The following is a 15,777-nucleotide window of genomic DNA, read 5'->3' as shown; positions in this document are numbered from 1 at the left end:
GCAAAATAAGTTTTTAAAGGAGGGCAGACATTACGATTTCTATTCCTGAATATTCAGTCCTTACTTATGTCATTGTTAATTAACATGATGGGCATACAGGTGGCTTAACCTGAGCTTAACCCATTTAACCTAGAACGGAACCAATGTGAGAGAACAAAGTTTTTACGGAGCCGTTTAGGTCCGTGCCAATAGCTAGCTAGCTTGCTAGCGAGCTGTTAATTTTTTTTCTGCTGCTGTGTGTGTGCTTGATGCGGTGTGGAGGAAAGAGGAGATGTGGTCCTTTTTGCCAGGGATCCTGTCAAAGACTTTGCTTATGAACTTCTGCCAGACACCCAGGAAACGTCTGGATTATGGACACTTCATCGGGGGAAGCGAAAGGTAAAGAGGGGCAAGCAAATCACGACCGAACCACCGCTAGCTAGCAGAAGTAGCCGGCAGGAGCTCGCTTCGTTACGGGGGCCTGTTAGCCAGCTAACGGGAGTGTTTGTTCGCTACTTTGATTTAGCCACTAGACACGACGCCCGGCTATATTTTGCATGCTTATTTGTCAGATGTGTCTACGTCTTTCTCGTCTATTCTGATGATTGTATGTCAATGCTGATCGTGTATAATATCAGTCGCCAGGCTGTGTGTATTTATTGCTAACGAAGTTAGCACAGGCTTTGTTTACTCCGGACAGACACGTATTTCTCGCCACGTCACCCCGTTTTAGCCAAGTTAACAACTGTATTTACAAACGTTTGAAAACACATACTACATCGAATTAATAAGAATTTCCGTGTGTCAGCACCGACATCGATTGGCTTCACATCCTCACTCTCCTGTAATATCAGCGAGCAGCTCGATCCTGGACTGTCAGTGTCACCACATCACTGCAGGGCCAGATAGTTGCATGCATGGGCAGCCAAGCACCAGTTCCTGTTCACACCATCGTGAAGGATGTTAATTGTATTTCCTCAGAATAAACTCTGGTGACAGGCGACTACTACTGTGCACTGGTCTTAAATCTCAGCTTTGACCAGAACACCAAGCATAATGTTTATAGGAAAGGTTTTAAACTGTCATGTTATTACTAGGATTATTTTCACACCCTCTATGCCTCCATCCCATGTCCCCAGACCAGTGGAGAGCCGGTGTCTGTGTTTGTGTACGAGGTGGCTCAGGGAACAGAGCAGCAGACCCAGCTAGCCAAGGCTGCCTTCAAACGCATGAAGACCCTGCGCCACCCTAATATCCTGGCCTACGTGGATGGATTGGAGGTGTGTGTGTGAGAGAGTGATGAGTGATTTTCCACCCACCCATATTAGCTCTAAACACACTACCATTGTCTATAATGCTCAAAGTAAACTGTAAATCAGCTTGCATACAACCCATGTTGCAAATGGTCTAGTGAGTAGCCATGTGTGATAGCACAAAATTAACATGTAATTACCATATCATCAGTGTCTGTTTTCCACTATCTCCTCTTCTCTGCATGTTGGCTTTCAGACAGAGGTGAGTGTGAATTGGCTGTAGGCCTATGCAGGTGTTCAGGAGTTAATGTGTGTGCAATAGTTGTAATGAGTAGTGTACTACATAATAAGTTTGGAGTTATAAAAGCACCCCATTTAGTAGTCCAGTTATGTTCTTAAGTCTCATACATGCAAGCCATTTGAAATATCTTAAAAATAATATTAGCTCCCGATATTTGTAAAATCCACACTTTAAATGGTTACTATCAAATCACTCCAAACATCACAATTGATATTGGCTAGCAACTCCTTGTCAATGTTGCTAGCTAGCATTGTCATCATTCTGAAGATGTGAAGTGGTTTTCACACCAACTGAAGCTGTGCAGCCATCTGCAACTTACCAAAATTCCTTAAACTATTAAATTCTCAAGGTAAAACCCTTTCAAGCTAGACTGTGTGTACGAGCCCGAGCTGTGGTTCAATCGCGACAGTTAAGTAGAGTTGGGTAAATAATTCAATATGATAATTTATCATCTTATCATTTTCTGTTCTATAAATTAACAATAAAAAGCAAATACTCATTGAAATCTCTCACAAAATGAGATCTGCTACAAATTTGGGAATATTATTTGAAAATTAGTTTTATCTTACTTTATATTATCATGCAGTACAATAAGAACATCAAATTGAATATTGATATGATTTTGCATATCATCATATATTGATATCAAAATATCTTATGATTACCGTGACATTAATTTTGTCCATATCGCCCAGCCCTGTAGTTCAGTAGCATTGCAATGCAGCTGGAGCTATAAACATGCCACAAAATGTTGCTAATCTTGCTTACTGATGTCTTGCAGACAGAGAAGAGTCTGTACCTGGTTACGGAGCAGGTGACCCCCCTGGCAGCCCACCTGAAGGCCCAGGCAGAGAAGGGCGGCTCTGGGGAGCTGGAGGTCTCCTGGGGCCTGCACCAGATAGTGGTGAGGAGAGGACTGGAGCGCAGAAACTGATACTTGCTTTGGTTTGGATGGTTCCTTTGTCAGCATCCTCTCTCTCTGTCTCTTTACCCACACTTCTCCCATGTGCCTCCTCCCACAGAAAGCCATCAGTTTCCTAGTGAACGACTGCCACCTGCTCCACAACAACCTGGGCGTGTGGGCTGTTTTCGTGGACCGGGCCGGAGAGTGGAAGCTGGGAGCCCTGGACCATGTCGTCCCAGAGCAGGGCGACCCCAGTGGGGCCTCGCTGCCAGCTCCCAAGGCCGTCTACCCTGACATGGAGAAGTATGACCCACCGGAGACGCCCAACAACACCGGAGAGAAATGGTGAGAGAGAGATGGGGGGTGAAAACTAAAAAGTGAGAGGAGGAGGTTGAAAAAGTGTGTGAGAGGCGCAAACTAGAGTAACATTATGAAATGGGGAGGAAGAAGGAGGGAGAAGCAGGAAAATGGGGGGAGGAAGAAGAGGAGAAATGATGAAAGAAAGAGAAGGTTTAGAATGTGACACTACCAGATAAGAAATACCATGTAAAGGTACCTAAATGGGGTGTGGAGGAGATGATATTAAACCAATTTTCCTTCCTATGAATCATCCTATGCATTTGAATTGAACTCTATGTATGTGTTTATGTGTGTGTGTGTGTGTGTGTGTGTTGTTCCAGGGCAGGGGAAGTGTGGCGGCTGGGCTGCCTGATCTGGGAGGTGTTCAACGGGCCACTGCCTCGTGCCTCCTCCCTTCGCTCCCTGGGAAAGGTATGTCACCCAACAGTTCCCGCTCACTACTTCCTGCCTGTCACCACTATGCATCTCTAAGAGTGAGAGAACCCCTGTCTCACCGAACCTCATGCCATTTGCCTCACAGCTTTTTTTCACAGTTGCTTTTTTCACAGTTCTTTTCGCTTATAGCCCAAAGTTATCCTTGTGACATATAGAAGATGACGCGGTCATGCGCTGGGAATAGCGAATGGTGTTGTTCACAGTGTGGTGTGCTGTTCTCTCTGTGCCCCCAGATCCCCAAGGCCCTGGTCCCCCACTACTGTGAGCTGGTGGGGGCCAACCCCCGCGCTCGCCCCAACCCAGCCCGCTTCCTCCAGAACTGCCGAGCCTCCGGAGGCTTCCTCAGCAACAGCTTTGTGGAGAGCAACCTCTTCCTGGAGGAGATCCAGGTCCATACACACACACATAATCAATCATGTATGGTTGTTTTCACTCGGGTTTGTATCAGAGCCCAAAGCAGACCTCTTCTGTAAAGTTACAACTTACTGTAGCAAGTAGATATAAACCCAGCTCTGCAGTCTCTCTTAATACATCCATAGCATATGTTGCAAAAGAATTGGATTTATTACATATGTGAAATAAAAAGAATAAATGACTGCACAGGTTGTATTTAAAAAGATGGCAAGAACCATTGACCAATAAGGTTAGTAAAATGTCTATGCATTGCTATAAACCAGGCAAAAACTACAAGCTGGTCACTACTGACAAGGAGCAGATGAACAAAATACATTAAGATTGATTTGTTTCTTGTTTCTCATTTCTTTTAAATGTGAAAATGAAGGTTTGGTATAATAGTTGTCATAGATTTGAAAACATCACCCTAAATGATCCTACATAGTCGTTTTCTACCTCATCTCTTTTGTGTCTACCAATTCAATTCAATTCAAGGTGCTTTATTGGCATGAAATACAGAAATACATATTGCCAAAGCAAAGTCAACAAATTCAAATAACAGTAATCAAACTTAAATGTACAATTGATTTCATCTCCACCATCTTTATAGAAAGAGTTCTGCCATGGTTGATTGTTGGAAAAAACCTCACATCTAGGAACTCAAATCTGAATCCAGACCCTTCGGTGTCAAAATATTTTAAGATGAATGTCCAATTTAAGTGTGTTTTTTTTTTTTTTTTTGTCTTTGTGTATGTCTGCCTGTCTGTGTGTTCAGATCAAGGATCCGGCGGAGAAGCAGCAGTTCTTCCAGGATCTGAGCGACAACCTGGACTCCTTCCCCGAGGACTTCTGCAAACACAAGGTCCTGCCGCAGCTGCTCACCGCCTTCGAGTTCGGCAACGCCGGCGCCGTAGTCCTCACGCCGCTCTTCAAGGTGACTCTCCGGACCTCTCGGGGACATTTTCACATCATTTTCATGTTTCAGTCGGTATATTCCAGAACATCTTGTTGCCACTCAGATCCTTTCTAAACTGTTATCCCAAAGAAAGTCAGATCAAAGCCAAGACATCAGGGAAGTAATGTTTAAATGTGATACGAGCAGTGAAGAGTCTCCATCACTGACCTCTCTCTCTCTCTCTCTCTCTCTCTCTCTCTCTTTCTCCCTCTCTCTCTCTCTCAGGTGGGGAAGTTCCTGTCAGCAGAGGAATACCAACAGAAGATCATCCCTGTCATCGTGAAGATGTTTTCCTCCACAGACCGAGCCATGAGGATACGACTGCTGCAGCAGGTACTTGCCACATGTCAATGGCTTGCAGATACTGTGTCCGTACTCATGGAGAGCGCTTTCACCTCGCATGCACGCTGACCTATCTCTATTTCTCCTCTCTTCCTCAGATGGAGCAGTTCATCCAGTACCTGAACGAGGCGGCAGTCAACTCCCAGATTTTCCCTCACGTCGTTCACGGCTTCACAGACACCAACCCTGCCATCAGAGAACAGACTGTTAAGGTAGGATGCACACCGTATGATTTCTATATATTTCAGTTGTCAGCCTGCCGCGGCCATTGCAATTCTCTTCCTGCGTCTGTCCCTGCCATCCCGCAGTCCATGCTGCTGCTGGCCCCCAAGCTGAACGAGGCCAACCTGAACCAGGAGCTGATGCGCCACTTCGCCAGGCTGCAGGCCCGAGACGAACAAGGCCCGATCCGCTGCAATACGACCGTCTGCCTGGGCAAGATCGCTCCCTACCTCAACGCCGGGGTAAAACACACCTACAACACCCAGACTCAGGGTTGGAAATACACTTGATGATGACGTGGCGTGACGCTGATGCATGCGGTTTCAGCACAGCGGTTTCTACGTCTTCCTTTCCCTCCCCTCCCGCTCTCACCCGTCTCTCCGTCACCCCTCTCTCCTCGCAGACCCGACAGCGCGTGCTGATCTCGGCCTTCTGTCGAGCCACCAAGGACCCCTTCCCGGCCTCGCGCTCCGCCGGCGTGCTGGGCTTCGCCGCCACGCACAACTTCTACAGCGTGACGGAGAGCGCCGCGCGCATCCTGCCCACCCTCTGCACCATCACCGTGGACCCCGATAAGACCGTCAGGGACCAGGTGAGAACCAGCGATCGGGAGGCGTGGGGACAAGATTGTGCGCGGTGTGGCTTTTACACTCAACTGCAAAGTCGTTGGTCAGAATAAGAAAACGATTTGCTTCTGTCAGCTGTTTTCAACATCCTGTTTTCCCTTATGGGGTGAATTTGCAAGTAGTGCTACTAGATGTTTCACTCATTTGTCTAATCACTGTCAAAGAATAAAATCTCTTCCTTCACGTACCTTAAAGTAGAGGCTGACATGGGTGACTTGTAGGTGCCAAGTGGCCAATCACCACAAAGAATAGGCTTATCATTAGTTGGAGGAAGGAAATTATGTGCAGATATGTGCATGTGCAGCACACCACAAAAATGACAAATCAAACAGGATTATTATTATTATTATTAGCCTTGTGAGGGGAAAGTTACTTTTAAAAGTAATTGGTTATTTACTTCACCAAGTTACTCTTTATTAAAAGTAACTCCATAACTTTTGTATTACCCACTTCAAAAATATCCGTAGCAATATGGTTTGTGCTGCCAAGTGTGTCGTCCATCATTGGACAACAACCCTTTTTTCTGCTTTTTTTTAAATGTGCGTTAACACAAATGAAACGGTCTAAAATAAAAATAAAAGTAACAACATTCAAAACTTTTGAAAACTATTGTTGGGCATTTTAGCCTTCATTAGTTAGTGAACAGCAGAGTAAGAAAGACAGCAAGAATCAGAGGATGTTGGCCAAATGTCTACAAGCTAGGCAAGAGCAACAAGCTGGTCATTATTGACTCACGATCTTGACAGGTAGGCAAAGTTTTTATGGGTTATTTGAATACTGATAATTCTTTTCGGAACCGTTGCTGGCATATGCCTATACATGGCACACTGGTTTGATGACTTAGCTTAAAGCAAGGCACTAATGCAACCCCAGGTGAAATCACTAGATGGGACGGGGAGGTCAGATGTATCTTGTGATGTGATCAACTCCAACTGTCTCTCCTCAGATTACCCGCCTCTTTCTGGGTTATGAATTCAGCCTTGTACGCAACCGCAACCTTGCCTCATTTGCTCTGAATGGGATTTTGTGTTGTCGCTGGACTGTGCTGCTTTGTTTCTGCTGAGCATGTGTTCTCCTTCCCTCCTCCCTCTGTCAGGCATTCAAAGCCATCAAGAGTTTCCTTTCCAAGCTGGAGACGGTGTCAGAAGACCCAACCAAGCTGGCTGAAATAGGTATGTAACACACTAGCACTTTGTGTTGCAAAATCCTATCTCCACAATTATGTCCTATTCAGCCTGTAGCCTTTGTACTTGGTTGTCTTTACATAACTTAATTCTCAAGGCGAGTGAAAACAAAGCCAGCGTTCAGTTTTGCTGTTGACTGCAGTATTGGCAGCAGGATGAATGGACATATTTTGTGATGTTCTACATGATTTAACAACACTGACGTTTGCACTTCCAGTTTCAAGCGCTGTGTCTAACCAGGACGCAGTTGGCGATCTCTCCTGAGTGGAATGTACTCATTTGAAATCCTCTCTCCCGTCCCGTCCCGCAGAGAAAGACGTGGCCTCGTCCGCTCAGCCTGCAGGTGGGTCTTCTAGCTGGGCGGGCTGGGCGGTGACGGGCGTGTCCTCGCTGACCTCCAAGTTGATACGCAACACGCCGGGGGCGGAGGGGGGCGCGCCGGAAGAGAACAGCGCCACAGCCCAGGACACCGGCCCCGCCAACGCTACTGATGGAGCACCTGCCCCTGGTATGGAGAAGGGGGGGGTATTGGAAGCAATTTGATTCTCTACCTTTTTTTCTCTAATGATAGATCCCTAATAGGGAAAAATGCACTACACAATGGATCATTATTGGCTATCAGCAGATAAGGTTTAGCACTCAAACCGTATTAGCAGTGAAATAGTGGTGTTGGTTTGTTTACAGGGTATCTGTGGGTCCTTAAAAAGTCTGAAAGTCTTAAATTATCTTAATTTGAAGAATTCAAAGTATTAAAATTCAATTAAGTTATTATAGGTTTTATTTCACCATGCAATGACAGGTTTCATTTGTGTTACATGTCCACTCTTAGATTAATACAGAGCAGGGTGAGTAGTGCATCTGCTTGACCAAACACAATTGGGCATCACGCCCTGTAACGATTGATTTCCTGTTTCCTTTTTCTTACACTAATCTTTTTAAGCTTCATTAGCTGCATTTAATTGGAAGTGGGCTGTGTTTGCCCAGTGTTTCTTTATTTTGGTTTTTAAATTGGTCTTAAATTGAAATCCAGGTAGTATTACGCAGATCTTAAAAGTCTTCATTTAGGCTTTGTGAAACCTGCAGATTCCCTGGTTTCCAATTACAGATAGCCATTTTCTTCTTAGTATTTTAAATGGTGTACTGCGGAGAGACAGGACAGAGAGCTTAGAGAGAAACTATATATAGCAGCAGAGTTGGGACCTCTGCAATCCGAAGGTAAGTCGGATAACTATTTGACTTTCCTTCCCTTTTTATAAACCGCTTCCCACCCCATAGTAATACATGGCTGTGTTGCTCCAGTGTTTACACTGATGGTATATGTACACCCTCTCCAGCCTCAGAGAACATTGTGTTGTAAGAATAGGAGTCTGCATGTATTTGGTTACTGATCCTTACAGGACTTGACAGTCTGTAGATGACACTTGTTCAGCTGCTGTTCATTCTCTCTCCTCTGTTTTTGCTCTTCATCTGTGTCACAGGTTCTGAAGCTAAAACACCGCAGGCCTCTCTGACTCACCACGCTGCCTCTAGCCGTGCCAACCAATCACAGACTCGGGAAGTGACGGACAACGACGAGGAGCCAACAGGAGACCGCTGGGACGACGAGGAGGACTGGGGAAGCCTGGAGGTAGTACGGCGCTTCTGATTTGAAAGTGAAAATGAAATATTCTTATTGAGAAGTACATATTTTAGATTATAGTGTTGCACAGTGGTAATGTAAGATCTTGTAAACTGTTGACACTTTTTTTTCCCCAAAGGACCCAGAGAAAGCCCACACAGACCCAGATGACTGGAACACAGACTGGTCAGGCATGTCGTCATCCAAAAAGAAGGCCAATGACAGAGGAGTATGTGCTATTATGCATTATATAATATTACCACTACTGATAATAATACTGTTACTACTACTACCTGTAATACTGCAAATCTGAATACTACTACTACTACTACTACTACTATTGTTACTAATACTATTACTAGTACTAATAACTAGAAGGCACTTGGAGACTGCAAACCTCCGCCAACACTGACCAGTTCTCCAACTTGCTGTAATGTCCATTCCCATCATTTTTTTTCATAGTTACGGCTAAAAAAAGGATAATCGTGTAATCCCAGATCTGAATCATGACAAATCTCGTCAGTTGATTATCCTGCTGAGGTAGTAATAATAATAATAATAATAAAAATATATTATCTAGGCTTGATGCTGGGCGAGTGTCAGATAACTTTTCCTAATACTAAAATCCGATGCCAGCAGCCACATGTAACGTTGTCAAAAATCAAAGCAAAGTGACTTGAATTTTCTGTGGTTTTCACGTATATACAAGAATATTTGCTCTTTCAAATGGATAAAAACAGATTATAGCTCAATCAATTTTATATAAAGACCTGCAGCAGTGGAAAAAATAGCTTTTGGTGCATCCCTGTACTGTAATCCGCTCATCTCCATTTCGATCCCTCATCATCTGTCTGACCTCCAGGCGTGCCGGTCGTCGTCCTCCGTGGCGGTGAAAAAGCAGAGCTCCGACTGGAGCAGCTCGGGCTGGGACGCCGACGACAGCTGGTCCAACGAGAAGGAGGGCCAGGGCCAGAGTTCGCCGGGCGAGGAGGGCTGGGGCAACGACTGGGCGGAGGAGGAGACGGACACGGACTTGGCCAATAAGGCGCTCCCCCTGCCGGAGGGGGTGCGGCTCGCCAGCGAGTACGACTGGGGCAGCGGCGGCACGGCCCAGGGGGGCGGCCAGAACGACCTGTTCGCCAGCGTGTCCCAGAGAAACACAGCCGCCGGCGCCGCCACCGCCACGGTGAGGAGGAGGGAGGAGGAGGGAGGAGGAGGAGGAGGAGGAGGAGGGACGGAAAAGAAAAAGACAGGGAGACACATTAGATTAGAGTAGATGAAACTTGAACGATCCCCGTGGGGTAAGTGGGTCATCACAGCAGCAGAGAATATGATATAGATAAGAATAAGACAGATTGTGAGTCCGGAAGATAATAAAACAAATAATGACAGGAAAAAAGATAACAAAAAACCGCACGTGTTGAAAATAATAGACCAAGTAAATTCATAGAGCGAAAGATACAGCATCCTCATTGACTCACATTATGGAGGTAGATGATGAAGGGATGAAGAGGAGGCGAATGAATTAGAGGTGGAGGGATGAGAGGGATGGAGGAGAGAAAGGCTTGGTGCTGTCAGATCTAGCGGCTTTTTCCCCCCCGAAGAATTTGCTTCAAAAGACGAGACAAGAATAAATAAGAATAAAGAATAAGTCTTGGTTTAAATGAGGTGAAATAGTGACTGCTCCTGATGAGAACCTGATCTATAAGGAAGGGAAACGTGGACATGAAGGGACAGAAAGGAAACAAAGTTGCAATCCGGAATGGTGAGGAGAGTGTGTGTGTGTGTGTGTGTGTGTGTGTGTGTGTGTTTTCTCCCTGTCAGGGTGGAGACGGCTGGGGCTCGGAGGCAGTAGGAGACTGGGGCGCAGAGGAGAGCTGGGAGTCCGTGGATGGAAGCCAGGGTAAGCGTCTCCGCCTGCCTCACTCTTCAGACACATGGCCACCATTGATTCAGTTGTTGTATGCCTACTGGCCTTAAACGGGGGGGGGGGGGACATTGTCACATGCACAATGCCGTTTTCAATTCTCTGTCATATCACAAATCCTCCACAATGTTGCGCCAAGCAAGGCTGAAAAGCACCAATGATAAAGACGTGCTCACACTGCACATGTATGTCTAATTTGGCTGATTTGAAAAGATTGTGCTTTTGGGAAAACCTCATTAAGTGTCTCGGAGGCTTTCGGGGAGGGATGTGTGACGTCAGGCGGCCGTTGAATAACTCGTCTTTTTCCCACCAGGCCTCAGCAAGGCCGAGCTGTCCAAGAAGAAACGGGAGGAGCGGAGGAAGGAGCTGGAGGCGAAGCGGGCGGAGCGCAAGGCTGCTAAAGGTCCTCTCAAACTGGGCGCGCGCAAACTGGACTGACCGGGACAGGAGGAAAGAGACACGAGGGTGGGGAGGGGAAGGGACATACGGAGTGCAATGACTGGACCCTGACCCCCCCCCGGGGACGGAGGGAGCGCAGGGGGGCGTAAGGGGTTCGACATTCCTGGAGTGAAGGGCCGGTGAAGAAGGACGATGCTGTGAACCCGTCTGCAGTCACGAGCACGGAGGCCGCCTGCCGGCTGAGCAGAGGAGAGTCGTACTGTCGCTCAGTAGATGGCGCTCTGCCTTGTGATTCTCTACCTTTCTGATGGGTGAAGCAGCTACAATCCAGTGCTTTGTGGATGGGGGGGGGGGGGGAGAGATTGTGGGGGGGATGGCTCTATCCTTACAGAAGAGAAGGGTTGAAAAGAAAGGTAGAGGCAGAAAACAGCAAAAGAAAAGGTAGAGAACCAGGCAGCAGCAGCACAGCAGCACTCCTTGCATCAGAGGCCCGAGTTGATCAGACTATCAGGGGAAACTGCGCATCACACAATTTGCCCTCCCCTCCATCTTTTTTTTTTTTTTTTTTAATACATAAGTCACAAAGTTGCAGTTGTAAAGTAAATGTACATAAATGGTGCATCTTGTCTTAAAATGACATGAAGAAATTACACTTTTTTTTTTTATGGAAAAATATATATAGTAATATACCAGAATTTCAGAATCAAATGTGTATTAAACCGAATGTTGTTCAGTACACATGCGCACACACACACACACACACACACACACACACACACACACACACACACACACACACACACACACACACACACACACACACACACACACACACACACACACACACACACACACACACACACACACACACACACACAGATATGAATGTTTTAGTTCAGTTGTCACTAACTCCAGAATTAAGACTTTGTGGAAGTCTGTCCATGCATGCACTTGTATATGTGTGCTTTACCAAACCGCTCTTATGGCAAGGAACTTCACATGTGTTGAGTTGACTTTGCTTATGGTACCACAATACTGTATTTTACTCTACTGAACCATCCTGACAGGTGACACATTTGACTGCGTTCAGGTCTGGAGACGAGTAACATGCATATACACTAGAGCCATAGAAGAGCAGTCAGGCCAGTGAAATAAGCAGCCAAATCCAGGCTTTAAGGGGCAATTCAATCTGTGTTTTTTCATGACTCTATCTATATATCCCATGAGGTGTGGTGGTGGGTTTACAGAATGGAAATAGTTTTATTTCATGTTTCCAAGGTCTCATCGTGCCATTGTACCTGTATAATCCTACAGATCCCACACAATGGAATCACCTGGGGAAATTAGTTCTGCCTGTCAACAATTGTGTGCAGTGTTGGGGGAGGTCAGGGTGAAGGAAATTTAACTTTCCTTTTCTCTTTTATTTGTGCCTTTATTTGATTGCAGATCTCTTCTATAGGGTCGCGTCCAAGCACTAGAAATTCAGGTAGAAATTCCACAAGTGGACCTGAAATGTCTCATGCCACCAGATTCTGTATCTTCATCACTTTTCAATGTGACCCCATAGCCCCGGTCTCTGATGGATATGCTATTCTAGGCCTGGTCTTACCTACCATATTAAATGCTGTATAGATGGAACACAGTCTGTATCCATCACCATTGGAGCTGATGGCCTTGGCACGGGGCGGTCAGGTAAGGAGCTGCGCTGCATCACTCCTAATGCTATAGTAAGGATGGATCCTTAATATTGGGTTCCTTGATGGAAGAACAGCCAGTTGCATTATTTTACAGAGAATCCAAAATATGTACCATGTGAGCTACTCTAAAAAATAAAGAAAACAGAACTAATACATATTGCAAGTTTCTTTTTTAAAGGAAAGGCTGTCTATTTTGCACATAATGCCCTGTCTCCTGTATAATGGTTAGTCTAAATCAGATTTGGCTCATGAAGTGACAGGATCAATAAATGTTCAGAGTCTGATGCATTTACTGAAGTGATGTCATGATGTCAGAGGTGAGCTCAGTGAGCTGCATCAAACCATGTGGTGCCTCCATTAACACAATTCAGCCTTGAAATTCATGGGGAAGTCTGTACTTCATCAGTTATGCAGAGAAGATTTTTTCTATTTACCAGAATAAGGAAGAAAAGTGGAAGCATGACAAAGTTGAAGTCTAGCCATCCATCCTCAGAGTATAATAAAATATTGATATGCAGGGACACCACATAGCTAAGCAATGATAGTCTGTTTTCCATCATGGAGACACTTCAACATAAATATATTTTTCCTTGCTGCCTTGAAATTAGTGCTGAATAGTTTGGTCAGAGTTTAGTTGTTCTAATGTAGTAAAGCTCACAGAGTGAGCCTAAGGCAATATCAGCAAACATCTGATTAGGTTAACAAGTGTTTACTAGTTGAATCCACTAATTGATGAACTGCACTCCAGTGTTATGTATCCTTTCAATAGTGAGGTTTTTAGTGTGAGTTGTTCATGCATGGCTCACAAAATGGTTTTACTGCTGAGAAGTAAGCAGCTGACTGGAAGAAAATGACTATTGTATAAAATGTCTAAAGGTTTGAAGAGTGTTGGGGGTAGGAATTGATCTGGATACTATTTTTCATCATGGTTATTTGGTTATCATGGTTATAATGGTCAATGGTCATACTATTATTTATTTATTCTATTTATTTTTTCTTTCTATTTTCTCTATTTGAAAAAGGTTTTTATTGTGTCTCAAGTTCAGGCCATCAAATAAAAGTGAACAGAAAATTGATTTTAAATAAATAAGTCTTCCCATTTTATAGACTGTACAAGAAGTTGATAAATTCACCGTAGCCACGTTCAGCTGACACTTGTCTCTGTGTCTCTGTCTTACTTACACACACACACACCCACACACACACACGCACACACGCAGAGCTTACCGCTGACCATTAGTTACTCAGAGTTTTCTGTCAAATATAACAATGTAGGAACGATACTCATACATCCTCTGTCTAAATCAAGTGTCAATCTGTCTCAATCACATACTTATCCAATCTATATTCAGCAATATGTTAAGACATGTTTCAGAGCTGCATTATATAAATAACTTATTTTTGACTAAAATGTCAGATGGGACCTTATTATTCCAAGGTCATGGTGTGACATCAGGATGAGGTAAATGTACCACAGCAGTTCCACTTTCATTTCTCAGTTTGACAACAGCATTTAAATTGCAAAACCACACAAACAATTGATATGATAAAAACATAAAAACAACTATAGATCCAACACAGATTTGATATTTTCTCTACAACATTGTATGTCCAGCTGTTGGCTGTAGAGCCACTTACAGAATGAAAACAATACAGGGGGTGCATTATTTTTAAGATACCAAAGGTGATATCTTTTATTAAGGGAAAATAGAAGGTAAAGGGGGGGGGGGGGGGGGTTGGAAGAGAGTGTAGGGTAAGGGTGTGTGTGGGTGAGGAGAGAGGAGAGGGAGTGAGCACAGGTGTCAGTGTGCTGAGGTTCTTGGCTTGAAGCAACTCAAGCGGACTCCATCTTCTCCTTCTTCTCCTTTTTTTTCTCCTTCCTCTGATGGGTAAAGAGCTTGATGAATCTTCTCATCATGGAAGCCTTCTTGGGTTTTTTGGAGAGTTCTCCATCTTTCTCTCCAGATCCTTCCACCTCTGCCTCTCTGTTGGTGGATTTGAGGGCCTCATCGGCCTTCAGCTTATCGGCCTGCTCCTCCATCTTCTCCTTCTTCTCTGCCTTGAGATCGATGGAGAGGTTCTGGTTGGTCAAGGCCTCCTCTGCATGGAGCGTTTTCAGCTCTTCATGTTCTTTTTGGAGTGCCTTCACCAGACTTTCCACCTCCTGGAGCCTCATGGTCTGCTCCCGGTGGCTCAAAGCCTTCGCTTTCTCAAGGTTTTCATTCAGATCCAGGAGGGCCTTCTTCTCCTGGTGGAGGGCTTTCTTCTCCTCAATCTGTTCCTTGAGCTTAATAGTCAGCTTTTCAGTGATCAAGCCGAGCTCCTTCTGGAGCGTCTTCATCTTCTCCATTTCCTGCCGATGAGTGTTCTCCAGCTCATGGGCACTCTGGAGCTTGTCTTTCCACTCCTTCATTTCCCTATGGAGCTCCTCGTTCTCTCGGCGGAGGATCTCCTCTTTCTCTGCTTGAAGGTTAGTAGCCTGCTCTCTGAGCCCCTCCTTGTCTTTCTGGAGGACCATAATCTCCTTCTCGCAGGCCTCCAGTTTCATGCTCCTTTGCTTCTTTGCGGAGCTTCTCGTTCTCTCGGCGGAGGAACTCTCCGTTCTCTGCCTGCTCACGTCTGCGGCCTTCTCTCTGGGAAGACTGGGCCACTCCTTTTCAGTCAGGAGGGCTGTATCCTCCTCCTCACAGGCCTTGACTTTTATGGCCTGCTCCTAGTTAATGTGTTAGCATACATGGGCTTGACAGACAGGCAGCTAACGTTAGCTGTTTTGTTGGACAGCCTCGACCACTAGAAACCTGTTTTCCATAATGCATGGCTTACTTGGATTTTGCTATTTTTTCTCTCATCTGGACGCCTTTGCTGTCTTGCTTGTCCATAACTTATTAAGGTTTAGCTTCTAGTGAGAGACTGGGACAAGGGCCTACGTCACCATGGCAACGTATAGAAGGACAACATTTTGAAGACACGTGACGGGCAGCTGTCAATCAAACATCTTTCAGAGAGAGAGAGACCCTACCTGTCCTTCAGTGAGTGTCCTGCTTAATTTAAGTATTCATGCTGTTCCTATCAGAGTCTAACATTCTCTCTTAAGTTCAGTTTGTTAAGCTGTGTAAACTGTGTTATTGTACTCCCAAAGCTGTAGTGACATATCACAATGACAGCAGCATTGTCTCTTTATC

The 15,777-nt window shown here is 45.1% G+C and overlaps 1 protein-coding gene across 1 annotated transcript; it reads left to right on the top strand.

The window, feature by feature from the left end:
• Positions 1-239: 239 nt before the first annotated feature.
• scyl1 (SCY1-like, kinase-like 1) lies at positions 240-11,226 on the top strand. The gene is made up of 18 exons (XM_071529167.1): positions 240-378; positions 1,119-1,259; positions 2,315-2,437; positions 2,556-2,782; positions 3,118-3,208; positions 3,466-3,621; positions 4,401-4,559; positions 4,806-4,913; positions 5,021-5,134; positions 5,231-5,386; positions 5,548-5,736; positions 6,867-6,942; positions 7,265-7,462; positions 8,433-8,581; positions 8,712-8,801; positions 9,435-9,758; positions 10,397-10,475; positions 10,813-11,226. The coding sequence occupies exons 2-18, from the start codon at positions 1,209-1,211 to the stop codon at positions 10,935-10,937; spliced, it is 2,415 nt and encodes an 804-aa protein (XP_071385268.1). The 5' UTR covers positions 240-378; positions 1,119-1,208; the 3' UTR covers positions 10,938-11,226.
• Positions 11,227-15,777: the final 4,551 nt, after the last annotated feature.

The sequence above is a fragment of the Centroberyx affinis genome, unplaced genomic scaffold (assembly GCF_046629955.1).
Source record: "Centroberyx affinis isolate AG114_WGS23_722 - 3 ecotype Tasmania unplaced genomic scaffold, CSIRO-AGI_Caff_v1 ptg001774l_1, whole genome shotgun sequence".
Taxonomy (NCBI): Eukaryota; Metazoa; Chordata; class Actinopteri; order Beryciformes; family Berycidae; genus Centroberyx; species Centroberyx affinis.
Note: the sequence above shows the minus strand (reverse complement) of the source record. Positions and strands in the feature narration are given on the sequence as shown.